This window comes from Telopea speciosissima, chromosome 9 (assembly GCF_018873765.1).
Source record: "Telopea speciosissima isolate NSW1024214 ecotype Mountain lineage chromosome 9, Tspe_v1, whole genome shotgun sequence".
NCBI lineage: Eukaryota > Viridiplantae > Streptophyta > Magnoliopsida > Proteales > Proteaceae > Telopea > Telopea speciosissima.
Window position 1 is genome coordinate 2,370,366 of NC_057924.1, and position 15,190 is coordinate 2,385,555.

At 49.2% G+C, this 15,190-nt stretch overlaps 1 protein-coding gene across 1 annotated transcript; it reads left to right on the forward strand.

The window, feature by feature from the left end:
* The first annotated feature begins 934 nt into the window (after positions 1-934).
* LOC122639424 (zinc transporter 11-like) lies at positions 935-2,557 on the forward strand. The gene is given in 3 exon segments (XM_043832280.1): positions 935-1,457; positions 1,812-1,961; positions 1,963-2,557. Coding segments are annotated over 3 exon segments (1,170 nt in total). The 5' UTR covers positions 935-985; the 3' UTR covers positions 2,511-2,557.
* The last annotated feature ends 12,633 nt before the right edge of the window (positions 2,558-15,190 follow it).

Consider the following 15,190-nt stretch of genomic DNA (forward strand, 5'->3'; position numbering starts at 1 on the left):
TAGCTGTATATTTGGTTCACCCAACCCAAGAATCAGGTTCACATTTCATAAAAATAAAATGGAGATGGATGGACATGGTCCAATTTGGTCATTGTAAGTCCAATTTGGGTGTGGGTCCCTTCACAGCAGAGGGACCCACACCCTCCTTGACTAGTGACGAAGACCTAGGTGAAGTCAATGGTGGTTACTTATCTCTAAAGTGGACCCACACCCTCCTTGACTAGAGACGAAGACCTAGGTGAAGGCAATGGTGGTTACTTATCTCTAAAGTATTACTCATATGGTTTTACTATCATTTTGCTTCTATTTGTCGTAAGCTCTTATTAATAACTTGTGACTTTTGTGACAGAAGAGAAAAGACATTCTATTAACCTACTCTCCCTTTGGTATAGGCGTAAAGTAGCGGCAAAGCAAGAAAATACGTGTTTTTTTTTTTTTTTTTTTTTTGTAAGAAGCAAGAAATACGTGTTACTGATTTTTTCGCTCGATTTTGATTTAGAATACAGTATGTATAAAGCTAAATCAAACCGAAATCGAAATTGGTTCGATTATATATGGTTTAATTTATTCAGTTTTGTACAATACAATGCATCAATTTGTACGAGACTTGGCTCTACTGTGCCTTGTAGAGTTTAGTCTTGAACAACCGGTTTTGGTTCGAGTTTTTTTTTTTCCGGTTTAAAATTGACACCGTTACATGGGTGTTGCCGTGTTGATTGCAATGTCCTTTTCTACCCTTTTGTCGTACTCGTACAGTCTGTACTATCTTTCTCTCTAATTTTCGGAGACTATAATATGCAATTCTGTACTCTTACCTTCCTCTTTTAAGTTTTTTCTCTCCGTGTTAATCGTGTTTAAAAAGTCTTGTGCAGTACAAACCAGATTTTTACCCCTTTTTTTTTTTTTTTTTACCAGACTCGACCGTCTTCCTCTTCTCTTTCTCTCTAATCTAATCTCTCTATGCATACCTTGTGCAGCTCCTACAATGACACGACCTCTCCTCTCCGTCGCAGTCCTTCTTCTCCTCGTCCTTTCCGCCTATGCCCACGGTGGTCATCACCACGATGACGACGAAGACTCCGGCGTTTCTTCTAATGAGTCTCCGGCGAAACCAGACCTGAGATCGAAATCCCTGATTCTCGTGAAGATATGGTGTTTGATTCTTGTGTTCTTCGCAACATTCGTGGGCGGGATTTCTCCTTACTTTATGAAGTGGAATCAAGGTTTCCTCGTGTTAGGCACGCAGTTTGCCGGCGGAGTGTTCTTGGGGACGGCTTTGATGCACTTCCTCAGTGATTCCGATGGGACCTTTAAGGATCTCGCTCCTACTAAGGATTACCCTTTCGCTTTCCTATTGTCCTGCGTCGGCTATTTGCTTACCATGCTCGCTGATTGCGTCATTTCTCATGTTTATTCCAAACAGGGGAGCCACGGTCATGGTGATGTTGAGCTCCAAGGTGATTTTTTTTTTTTTTTTTTTTTTTTTGGTGTTTAATTAAACGAGTTCTGGTCTGCATGGTCTTGACAAGCTATTAGAATAATTTATGTTTGACTAATAAATTTTAATGTTCTCCCAAAATTTTGGGGAAAACAGTGTTCTTCATTCGCTTGATTGGGTTGATTGATTCTATTCCAGTTTTGTGGTGTTCAAACTTCAAAAACATAATTATTATTGCTTGAGTTTTGTGGGAAAGAGGCATCTGTGACAATAAACAAACACTTTCCTCTGTTCAAAATAATCCTTGTCAAAAAGAAAAAGTTTTGCAGAGTCGTCCAGCTAATGATGACTTCTTATCGATTGCTCTTTGCAGGGGAGGTTCAGTCCGGGAAAAAAAACTTTAACGGCGGGGCCTCGCGGATTCAGGTGAGACATAGTAAAGGGAAGAAGAAGATGGATGAGAATTCTTTTACTGTTCCACTCCTTTTCTTAAAATTTCTCTGCTATTTTTATTGAATTTGGATTATAACGGGTTCAGGTAGATAAGGCCACGGATGCCCAATCGGTGGTGAAAGCGCCAGAGGTTTCGGCAGCCAGCTCGGTAGGGGACAGTGTACTGTTGATAATGGCGTTGTGTTTCCATTCGGTGTTCGAAGGTATCGCCATCGGAGTTGCAGAGACAACAGGGGATGCCTGGAGAGCACTCTGGACTGTTACCCTTCACAAGGTGTTCGCTGCAATTGCTATGGGAATAGCTCTGCTCCGGATTATCCCTAATCGCCCTCTCCTTTCCTGTGCGACATACGCCTTCGCATTCGCGATATCAAGCCCAATCGGAGTAGCCATTGGGATCATAATCGATGCCACTACTCAGGGCGTGGTGGCCGATTGGATCTATGCCATCTCCATGGGATTTGCTTGCGGTGTCTTCATCTATGTCTCCATTAACCATCTTCTCTCCAAGGGTTACTCCCCTCCCACACCTGTTCCAGTGGACACGCCTCATGCTAGGTTTTTCGCCGTACTATTTGGTGTTGGGGTGATTGCAGTTGTCATGATCTGGGATTCGTGAACACTCCAAATCTCTTTGCAATCAAATGGTTGAAACAAATTTGTAAACATAGGAAGTCAATAATTTTGGAAGTTTTATTGATGCATAGGTACTAATTTCAAGCCAAATCAAGAACAAGGTTTTTAATGCAGTCCCAAAAACCCTAAATGGACGGTTCGGAAACACCCAGAATTAGGATCGATCATGCCCAATTCAATCCTGATTGAGCTGTTAGACTTATCCATTTTCAATTTTTGAAACAGTGAGCAAGAATTAAGATTTCCCGTCGCGTGAGTTCTAAGGCTCCCCGGTGAAACCTTTTCCAAGCAAACCTTCACAATTATGGGCCTCGCCAAGTCTCCAACAGCATAACTTGGTTTATTAACCAATTAAAAATGGAGAAAGCGTTCCACCAATTTGATTAGCTGTTGGGGACTTGGCAAGGCCCATAATTGGTTAAAATCAAAATCAAATCGGTTTAATCCAATGTGACAGATCCCAATTTTGGATGTTATAGAGCAGTCGATTCAAGGGTTTTGGGACTGAATCACTTGGTTTTTAAAAATTTTTAGTACCGATTCCGACCAACTCTGATCCAAAACAGCAAAGACCAATTTGACTCCGATTCTTGGAACTCTGTAACTTGGTTTTTAGAGTTTTTAGGACCGATTCCGACTGACTCTGACCAGAATCAGCAGGGACCAATTCGACCCCGATTCCGAGTTAAAATCCTATTTTACAACCGAACTAAAAATCACAGGTATCCTCTGAGGGGGAGGGATTGACAAAGGGTACCTGTTGCGTCAAGAACTGGGGTGGAGCATGCTGTTCTTGCGAAGAAGAAAACAACAATAGAGGACTAGGCCAAGCCGGTTTAGTCGCTCTGATGCCTAAGTCAAAACTCTTTAACAACAGATAATTGTGATTGAATCCAGATGATCATAGAAGGAGGTTACCCAGTTATTTATAGGCGATTGGGAAAGTCCTGCAGGCGATGACGTGATTTAATAGGAAAGGGAGTTCTCTTGGCGTGAGTTTAGGAGACTAGGAGCCCTTTTAGGATTAGGGATAAGTACCCCCAACCCATTACACCCCGTCAGGCTGGATTGGCGCGTTAATTTAGGGCCGTTAAGGCCATCCTGCTTCATTTTCGGGATGTGATTTCATCGCTTTATCCGGATTTGTCATCGTGGCGTAGTCGGGCCTCTGCTAGGATCGGATCGCCATTTATACTAGATCAGTCTTTTTCCCACCTCATCCTTCATGGAACGACCTGGTCGAGTGCTCATACCTTGTTCTCTCCGTCCTCTCCCCTGAGAGGACACACGTGTCTTCCCTCTATTGGGTGTCGATTTTATGATGTATCAGTACCCAAGAATACGAACCTTAAGGCCAGCTCTGTCTGGGTTATTATGGTTGGGCCAAGTTTTAACCTCATACAGGGTATCTCTGAAAAGTTCGCATGTTGCATTAATGATTGCAACTCCTATGGAGGCAGGGTTCTAAAATTGGATCGGCCTTGGATCTGGCTCAGCCGGTTCTATACAGAAAAACCCTAGATACCTGGAATATACCGTTTTCGATTATCTCGAATCCGGGTTTTTAAACCCTATTAGGAGATGATCTGACCAGATGAAATTGCTTTAGCAAGCCCAGCCCACCCCCAACCTCCATTTCCTTTCCAGGTTAAAAAATAGTGACACTGTTTAACTGGAAACATAGAGTCAAACATGATGTGCTTACCAATCAATTGCCCTGCTGAAAGATGGGAAAGGGTGGCACCAATCTCACCTCCAAATGACCAGACACAACACATGTGAGAACTCCACAAAGGGAAAGGGGAGTGTCCAACAAAATAATAGCCCAACCTTTTCAGATTTCAGCAGAGGAATTAGAATTTCACTCCTTCCATTGAGATTAGAGTTACTCATCTACTTAACTTTCCAAACTTTTACATCATCTGTGGTTGACCCAGTTAGGCCACCACCAAGACAGGGGCATGCCTGGGCTAAGCCTGGCAAATATCCTTAGATTGCAAAAACTGGTTCATAATTTAGATAGTTTTATCTCAATAGCAAAGGAGTAGAAAAATTACAATATCCTAGGATAAATCGACCAACATTTAGGTTTTTAACATGAGTCAATTGAGACAGTAAGAAATAGAAAATAGTGTGAAAAAAGAATTTGGGGGGTGTTATGAATACTAAATCTGTACAATTTTCTTCATCAATATTCCTCATATTAACAGAGACTCATGATCGCAATGGATATCGCGAGGCCATTAACAACAATATACCAATTTACCAATTCTCTTCTTCATCAACCTTCCACATTGACTGAAATGATAATGCAATGGACACTGTCAGACAATTACAAGGCAAATTTTGAATACACAATGACAAGACTAGGATTTTGGGTCAATCCAAATTAGAGCTCAACACCAATGCCAAGCCAAAGCTATAAAAATTCCCTATTGTTGCCAACCCTTGATCCTAGAAATGTCAAACAATACCCCACCCCACGGCCAATTAAAATTTCAAATTTGAGTGCTTGCCTGGGTTACAAGGAAGCAGATATCGGTTGGTCATTGTCCAGCAGTGTTATATGGTGTCCCAAACAGCAGCATTCTCTGAATTTGTGCTTCTATGGAAAAGAGCACTGCCACAGCAGAACTTTGAAAAAATGAAGTTTCCCAGTTTCTTATATAATTGACAACAAGAATGATGAATCACACAAGTTTCACATCTACATCATTTGGAACATATCCTACATCTAGCAACAAAATAACCTCAATCTCAGACCTAGAATGATCAGTTCCCCAATCCCCCCTTCCCCCTCCCCCCTCCCAAGGGGGGGAAAAAGAACAGAAAAGATAAATTGCACTAGTAAGGTATCTACTCTTAATCAAATCTATGAGGGAAACAAGACAATATTGCTCTAAATAAGCCACCACACCAACGACAATTTAAATTTTCTTTATGTTGATCATCCTCTAAATAACAAATAAACATTTTTAGTGAACCAAGTTGAAACAAATACTAGCTCAAAAGAGAAGAATGAAGCCAATTAAGGAATAAAAATAAATAAATTGAAGAGATTTGATACATCCAATATTCACCGGGCCAATCAACGACCGCCACGTGTCACAGACGACCCGCTCCATAGCCAAGGGGAACGAACCGGGGTCCCAGCACCCGGGCGTGGCCAGCACCCAGGTGCGGCCACCACTCGGGCGCGGCCTCACCTAGGCGCGGCCACACATCAGGGCGCGGCCACACATCCGGGGAGCGGCCTCACACAGGCGCGGCCACCCCTCGGGCGCGGCCACACATCCGGGGAGCGGCCTCACACAGGCGCGGCCACCACTCGGGCGCGGCCTCACCTAGGCGCGGCCACACATCCAGGCGCGGCCTGCACCCAGGCACAGCATCGTGGGCACGTGAGGTGGGGGCTACCCACCTATGACCCGATCGTATCGCTAAGACTCATGTCACCAGCAGGACTCTAGACCGCCGCTTAGAGGTCACGTCACCCAGACGGATTCAAGCACCAAGGATGTTATCACCACACGCGGGTATCTATCCACCAAGGATCTTGATACCACTAGGACACTCCCTCCCGCGGGGAGATGATCAATCAGGATAGAGCCCCGTTACCCAGGGCCTCTATCCACTCAACGGGACAATCGCCATCAAACTGGGACTCTCCACACCACCATACGCTACTATAAAAGGCAAGGTACACAACCCCATCAGGGGACATCAAAACTCATACTGAATAATCACTATTCATCTATTTGCGCCAGGAGATCTAACTTTGGCATCGAAGAGCCCTAGGCCGGAACCACACCGGTTCTCTCTGTTGACCCCTTGGTCCACTTGCAGGTGACGGCACTCGCAGGACCGCTCGACGATTTCTTGACGCAACAGATTGGCGCCGTCTGTGGGAACGACGCTAGCCATTACAGCTACTAGCTCGCTTCCATATTCATTCAATGGCATGAAGGAAGACTACCACCACCAACAATGGAGCAAGGAATGGATCACCACCCCCAGAGTGCTCTCGCAGAGCCAACGACCAGGACCATGTCCCTCTGGAGGAAGAGATCCCCCTTAATGACCAGTTCGTGGTCGACGAGCCCAATAATGACGAGGCCGACGATGCGGGGGTAGAGGTGACACCTGACCCCAATGCTCCAGCCACTGTGGGTCAGATTAACGACCTGCAACGACAGATCCTCGATGAACAAAGTCTCTTTCAAGAATACTTGACGCAGCGTGCGACGTCTCACCGTCGAAGGACTTCACCATTAGCAAGGGTGGAGTCCGTACCTCGATAAGAGCCGAACCCTAGGAGATCATCCCCCAGGGGCGTGAGATCAGAGAGACTAGCGCGACAGGCAACCCCCACTCCACAGCGGGGGTAGCCTTCCCAGCATCCCAGGAGAACAAGAGACCTCTCGCCACGGTCAGAACGTGGGAGGACGCCAACACCCAGGGCGAGGGTGTCTAGCCCGCAGAGATCGGTCCGGAGGTCTGTGTTCGACGGACGACTAGAAGAAGGTCACATACCACGACGAAGCCGGACCTACAGAGAAGAAAGCCCCTCACCTTCACGACAGGGTTCATCACGGCGTGACCATTCCCCATCCCGCCAACACTTAAGGCGGGAGGGGACATCTAGGAGAGAGCGTGAACGGGGTTGCAGCGAACGTCCGGCCAGGCGTGGGGGGCAGACACGGGACGAGGAGCTCGATCAAAGACTCTGTGACCTGGATGAGAAGCTGGAAGGGTTGAAGAAGCAGACCAAAGGCGAGACGCATTCCATACCTGGACAACACCCCTTCTCGGCAGAGATCATGTCAGCCACACTACCTTCCAGGTTTCGACTACCCACCTTTGAACTCTACAGTGGTCCCACTGACCCCAATGACCACATCAACTACTTTAATGGCATAATGACGCTGTATGGGGGGTCGGACTAGGTCTCCTGTCGGGCATTCCCGGCATCCCTCAAGGGAGCAGCCACATCATGGTTCTCCAGGCTACGACCGAGATCTATAGGCTCGTTCACAGAGCTATGCGAATAGTTCGTCACCCGCTTCCAAAGCAGCGTCAAGCAGAAGAAGACCACCGTCAATCTACTGAACATGGTACAGAATTTTGGGGAATCTCTTAGGGAATACGTTACCAGGTTCACCAAAGAGTCCCTAGAGGTTCGAAACTTGGATGACCAGACACAGCATGCAGCCCTAGCAGGAGGTATTAGGGACCTGGACCTGATCAAGGACCTGGCACGTCATGAGACCAGGACTATGAAAGAGCTCTTGGAGCGGAGCAACGAGTTTGCAAATATGGCTGAGGTACTACAAGCTAGAACGAAAATAATCGAGGCCAAGCCACAGGATAACAAGAGGTCAGCACCTGATGACCGCAAAGAGGGTAAGAGGTCGAGGACAGAGCGCCGACAAGAGAAGAGCGACCGCCTATCCAGGAGGACAGACCGCCGCCCAGAGAGAAGTGAGAGGGCAAGTACCCCCGAGTTCACACCACTGAACACCACCAAGTCCCAGATACTTATGCAGATCCAGGACCGTGACCTACTCCATTGGCCACGACCCATGCTAGCAGGACCAGAGAAGCGGAACCCTAACAAATATTGCCTCTTCCACAAAGAGAATGGGCACGACACAGAGGAGTGCTATCAATTGAAGAGAGAGATAGAACAACTGGTGAGAGCAGGAAGCTTGAACAAGTATGTGAAGGGGAGACGTGACAACCGCTCAGGCCAAGGAGATAGAGGTCGCGACAGAGACAGAGTGGAACCGAGACGAGAAGAAAGAAGAGCAGATCAAGAGAGAGACCGCCCAGAAGAGCGGAGAGATGCAACAGAACCTAGTGGCACCAAGGGACCTCCTATCCTCACCATACTTGGAGGACCGGGGCAAGAGTCCACCAGAAAAGCTAAAGCTCATGCTAGGTTCGTGGGAGTGGCAGAGAAGCCCAGCAAGATAGCCAGGACCGAGGTGGTGATCTCCTTCTCGGATGAAGACCTGGAAGGACTAAACTTCCCGCATGAAGATGCCCTGGTAGTACAGGTGGAGGTAGCCAATCGACCTGTACACAGGGTACTGATAGACACAGGGGCGTCTGTTGACGTACTCTCCTTGGACGCCTATCGACAGTTCGGGTTTAGGGACGACCAGCTCAAACCAGAGCCCACTTATCTCCATGGATTCTCAGGTGCCACCGCCTCCATCAGAGGTACCATAGAACTACCCGTCACCTTCGGGGTACACCCTCAACAAGTAACCATCATGGTGAATTTCATGGTAGTCAAGTCCGTGGTGTCCTTCCATGGCCTCTTAGGGCGACCATCACTGACAACCCTTAGAGGAGTCATATCGCCACTTCACCTAAAGATGAAGTTCCCCACCGAGAATGGGGTAGGCGAAGTCCGAGGAGATCAGAAGAAAGCAAGGGAGTGCTATGCCACCTTCATGAAAAAGAACAATGGCAACACCCGTGGAATGGCACTCTGCCTAGAGAGCATGGTCAGTGACCAGAGAGATGAACTGACAGAGAGAAGGGGAAGGCCAGTGGAAGACCTCATCCCATGGCACCTCAGCCAGGACGACCCCTCCAAGGTCGTTCAGGTTGGCTCACTGCTAAACAAGGAACAGAAAGAAGGGCTTGGACACCTCCTCCAAGCGAACATGGATGTCTTCGCATGGTCAACCTCCGACATGCCGGGAATACCACGTTCCATAGCGGAACACCGACTACATGTCGACCCAACCAGGAAGCCCGTTCAACAGAAGCGGCATAACTTCACCCTCGATCGACAAGCAGCAATTAAGGAGGAGGCCGAGAAGTTAAACCGATCAGGGTTCATCAGAAAGGAGAAGTTCCCAACCTGACTCGCCAACGTGGTCATAGTACCAAAGCCAAATGGGAAGTGGAGGATGTGTGTCGACTATACCGACCTGAACAAGGCATGCCCAAAAGATGAGTACCCACTGCCCAGGATCGACCTACTGATCGACGCCATCGCCGGCCATGAGATGCTGAGTTTCATGGACGCCTACTCCGGATACAACCAGATCCTCATGTATGAGGATGATGAGTCTTACACCGCATTCCGGACGGACAAAGAGAACTACTGCTACAACGTCATGCCGTTCGGGTTAAAGAATGCAGGGGCCACCTATCAGAGGATGGTCAACAAGATGTTAGAGGAGCAGATCGGGCGCAACATGGAGGTATATGTGGATGACATGCTCGTGAAAAGCATCCACGCCAACCAACACCTGATCGACCTAGATGAGGCATTCGCAGTACTGAGGAGGGACCAGATGAAGCTAAACCCTGCAAAGTGCGCCTTCGGCGTAACGTCAGGAAAATTCCTGGGGTTTATGGTCTCAGTCCGTGGAATAGAAGCCAACCCATCCAAGATCAAGGCCATCCAAGAGATGGCACCTCCTCGAACGATCAGGGAAGTGCAGAGGTTGAATGGAAGGGTCGCCGCCCTTTCCAGGTTCGTGTCACGATCAGGTGATAAGTGCTTACCATTCTTCAAAACATTGAAGAACCTCCGAAGCCCTAAAGATTTCAAATGGACGGAAGAGTGCCAGAAGGCGTTTCGAGAATTGAAGGAGTACCTAGAGAGCCCACCACCGCTGGGCGACGTAACCTAACGAAGATTTGCAGCTCTACTGGCCGCCACACCTGTCGCGTCGCCATAGGATCGTCAAGGAAGAAGACAAAGTCCAGAGGCCCATCTATTACATCAGCCATATCCTGATCGATGCAGAGACCAGGTACACTAGGATCGAGAAGGTAGCCTATGCATTGGTAATGACAGCCAGGAAGCTACGACCATACTTCCAAGCCCATACCATCATAGTCCTCACAGACCTACCCCTAAAGAAGATACTGCACAAGCCGGATGTCTCCGGGCGATTGATAGCATGGGCGGTGGAGTTAAGTGAGCATGACATCAGGTTCCAACCAAGGACAGCCATCAAAGGCCAGGCTCTTGCAGATTTCATTGCAGAGTGTACCCTGTCTGAGATCGAGTCAGAAACAGGGGAGCCCAAAGAGAAGGATCACGGATCGTGGGACATGTTCGTGGACGGGTCGAGCAATGAGGCAGGAAGCGACGCGGGTCTCATATTAACCAGCCCCGAGGGATTTTGTATCCAATATGCTCTCCGATTCACCTTCCAAGCATCCAATAATGAAGCAAAGTACGAGGCATTACTAGTTGGACTCCGGGTGGCCAAAGCCATCCAAGTCACACACCTATCCACCCGGAGCGACTCCCAGCTCGTGGTGAATCAGGTGAATGGAGAGTATGAGGCGAAAGATGAGAGGATGGCATCATACCTAGCACGTGCTCAAGCGTTGATCGAGGGTTTCGTGAAGTTTGAGATGGTTCGAGTTCCCAGGGATGAGAACGCCGCCGCTGACGCCCTATCCAGGCTAGCCAATGAGGAACTCTGAAATTTGGCTAGCGCAGTCTATGTTGAGATCCTGCATGAGCCAACGTATAAGGCAAAGCAGGTTAACGAGATCGAGGAGGGACCTAGCTGGATGGACCCTCTACTCAACTACCTCCAGAACGATGTCTTACCAGAAGACAGGGCCGAGGTAAGGAAGATCAGGATGAGAGCTGCAAAGTACACCGTCCTAGATGGGGTCTTGCACAAGCTGGGGCAACAAGCACCACTACTCCGGTGCCTAGGACCCAAGGGGGCGAGTACTCCCTAGCCAAAGTCCATGAGGGGATATGTGGAAGCCACATGGGGACGAGCCCTAGCCTACAAAATCCTCCGCCTGGGACTATATCGGCCACGAATGCAAGAGGAGGCCATCCAATATGCCAAGAAGTGCGAGCAATGTCGGTTGTTCGCCCCAGCATTCCCATCTACCCGCCACCAAGCCGACATCAATCCTCAACCCCATACCTTTTGCCATGTGGGGACTAGACATCTTAGGCAACTTCACCGCAGCACCGGGAAACAGAAAGTACCTGGTCATCGCGATCGACTACTTCACCAAGTGGGTTGAAGCTAAACCCTTGGCCAAGATAATAGAGATAGAGACGGAGAAGTTCGTCCGCGACGACGTCATCTACAAGTTCGGGGTACCACGGATCCTCGTCTCAGATAATGGAAAACAATTCAACAACCCCAAATTCCAAGCATTCTATCACAGCTACAACATCGACTATCGGCCTGTGTCGGTAGCATACCCACAGGCCAATGGTCAGGTGGAGGTCACCAACAGAATGCTACTGGAAGGAGTCAAGAAAAGGCTAGAAGGAGCCAAAGGCAAGTGGGTAAAAGAGCTACCAAGCGTCCTGTGGGAATACCGAACTACAGTACGGACGCCCACAGGAGAGAGCCCATTCCGCCTAGCATATGGCACTGAAGCATTGGCTCCAGTAGAGGTCTGCGCCATGTCCCATAGGGTTCTGCACTTCAATGAACGTACCTATGTCGATGGACTGTGGGCGAACCTAGACTTTATAGATGAGGTCCGCGAGAGAGCACTACTAAGGAACGTCGCCTACCAGCAACGTACTGCCAGGTACTATAATGCCAGGGTCAAGGAAAGGCTATTCCACCGGGGAGATTTAGTACTACGGAGGGCAAGTGCATCACAGCCACAGAAGACAGGGAAGCTGTCACCCAACTAGGAAGGACCCTACATAGTCTCCAAGCAGATACGCCCAAGGACTTACCGCTTGAAGACTCCAGGGGCAAGAAGGTAGACCGTGCACGGAACTCGAACATCCGAAGAAGTACTACCAAGAGAAGCATAGCAAGAGTGGTAGTGATAATGTAGCGATGAGTGAGACGACATCACTGTTTCAAGGTCAATTTGAATTTCATTCAAAATAAAGAGATGTTGCAGGAATACTTGTCTTCTTCTACCACTCAATCGAATCACTACCACTACATTAAGGCGACATGCCCACACTGAGGCTTTATGCCTAAGGCGATATGCCAACACTGAGGCTTCATGCTTAAGGCGACATGCCAACACTGAGGCTTTATGCCTAAAGCAACATGCCAACACTGAGGCTTCATGCCTAAGGTGACATGCCAACACTGAGGCTTTATGCCAACACTGAGGCTTCATGCCTAAGGCGATATGCCAACACTGAGGCTTCATGCCTAAGGCGACATGCCAACACTGAGACTTTATGCATAAGACAACATGCCAACACTGAGGCTTCATGCCTAAGGTGATATGCCAATACTGAGGCTTCATGCCTAAGGCGACATGCCAACACTGAGGCTTTATGCCTAAGGCAACATGCCAACACTGAGGCTTTATGCCTAAGGCGACATGCCAACACTGAGGCTTTATGCCTTGAGGCTTCATGCCTAAGGCGATATGCCAACACTGAGGCTTCATGCCTAAGGCGACATGCCAACACTGAGGCTTTATGCCTAAGGCAACATGCCAACACTGAGGCTTTATGCCTAAGGCGACATGCCAACACTGAGGCTTCATGCCTAAGGCGATATGCCAACACTGAGGCTTCATGCCTAAGGCGATATGCCAATATTGAGGCTTTATGCCTAAGGCAACATGCCAACATCGAAGCTTTATGCCTAAGGCAACATGCCAACATTGAGGCTACATGCCTAAGGCGACATGCCAACACTGAGGCTTTATGCCTAAGGCAACATGCCGACACTGAGGCTTCATGCCTAAGGCGTCATGCCACCACTGAGGCTGTATGCCTAAGGCGTCATGCCAACACTGAGGCTCTACGCCTAAGGCGTTAACCCACTGAGGTCCGAGGATCACCAAGGCATGACGCCACTACCAAAATCCCATGACTATCAAGGGTCAGAGAGTATCAACGCGCAAACAATGACCAGGAGACAATGCAGTCAAAGAAAAGTAAAAGCGATCACATAGAAAAGTCATAGTAGTTACAAACTCAAGTTCAAAAAAGGAAAAAGGTTGAGACGTCTGCAGGATCGGTACGGCCGTAGGGTCAAGGGATCACAGAGTGATGGGTCACCTCTGACCCAGCTGGAGACATCATGTCCTCCTCAAGAGGACGCGCAGCAGCACCCCCTCAGGCAGGACAGCCTCCACCTCTGACACCGGAACGCTCTCCACCACAGCTACACCTGGAAGCGCCGCAGCAAACTCAGAGAACCCCAAAACAGAGAAGTCATAATCGGGGGTCACCTCCAGGACACAAGCGGCTAAGTCTCGGACCCCTCCCTCATAGGTGGGCTGAAGCTGCGCCTGATACAGCGTCGAGAATGCAGGGGATGCCTGGAACTCAGCCACAGCTCGCTCACCTGCAGATGACAGCTCCGCCTCATGCCTTCCCCTCAATGAATGAAGCTCCTCCTCCAAGGTAAGAACCCTAGCCGAGCTCTCGGCCGCACCAGCAGAGGTCGCACGCAGCTCCTCAGACACCTCCAGGAGCTTCCCGGATGCCATCGTAAGCTCCCCCGACACCCTCTGTGCGTCGGCCTCGGCTCTCTCACGGGCATCAATCTGTCCCTGGAGCTCCCTCTCCACGTCACGCAGGGTGCGCTGTATCTGCACCTCATGAGAAGCATGACCCTCCAATCGAAGCACCGCCTCAGTAATACGGTGATGGACCTACAATCAACATGGCAGGCGGTAAAACAATCTAAAAATAAAGGGAGCAATGAACATGACGAGACAAAAAAAGGGATAACTCACCGAAGCCATATCATGGTAGAGGGTCTGAGCCAGACAAGCATCGCTAAGCCTCTACAAGGCCATCCTCGCGGTAGGGAGCCTCCCTTATCCACCCACTCCCGCGACACATCGGCTTCGGCCAAGGTCGAGGCCTCTGGCACGCCCAAGGTGATCACCAGGGACTCACCCAGCATGGGAAGATCAGTGGCAGTACCGCCAGAGGAACTCACACCTTTCCCCTTGGAAAGGGGCAATACAGAAGATCCGGAAGGAGCGACAGAGGGAGGCAGAGGCAGAGGCACAGAACCAGAAAGGCCATCATCATCAGGAGAAGTACGAGGAAGGAGGACACGCACACCACAGCTCGTCACGCGGGCATGTCCTGGTCCACCCTTCCGCTTCGCTCCAACAACCACAGGCGCAGAAGCACCACTAACATCGGTCACTCCAGCAGATGGACCACCCTGAGAAGCGGCCTTCCTCCGCAGATTGCCACGGAGCAAACTGAAGTCCGAACGCGTATCCACTGCATAGACCGCCCAACCAATCAGATGACATATACATTTAAATACCAACATGCCAATCAAGTACAAAAGATAATGCTCTTACCAGGACTCAGCTTCCAGAGAGACAAGAAGGCCTCCGAGTCCAACTCCTGGACGTGGAACGGATTGCGACCCAGGCACAGCTTGAGGGAGTCACCCTCAAAATCACTCAACTCAAGCCCCTGATTGACCCTCTTGAGGTCAATAACTTCCCTAACAGTCCGTAATGGGCATCGGGGGACCGTGGCAAAAAAGAAGCGATCCCTCCAATACTTCACGTGGCTAGTGATCCCCGTGAGAAGCTCCACAGAGGCATAGGGCCCCTTGAGCACGCGGCGAGCAAAGTGATAGCATCCATGGTTCTCCTTCTTCAACAGATAAAAGTGGGAGAAAAGGGGAACAGTGGCGGCACGCCCCAGGCGGGCGAAGAAGACATAGAAACCCAAGA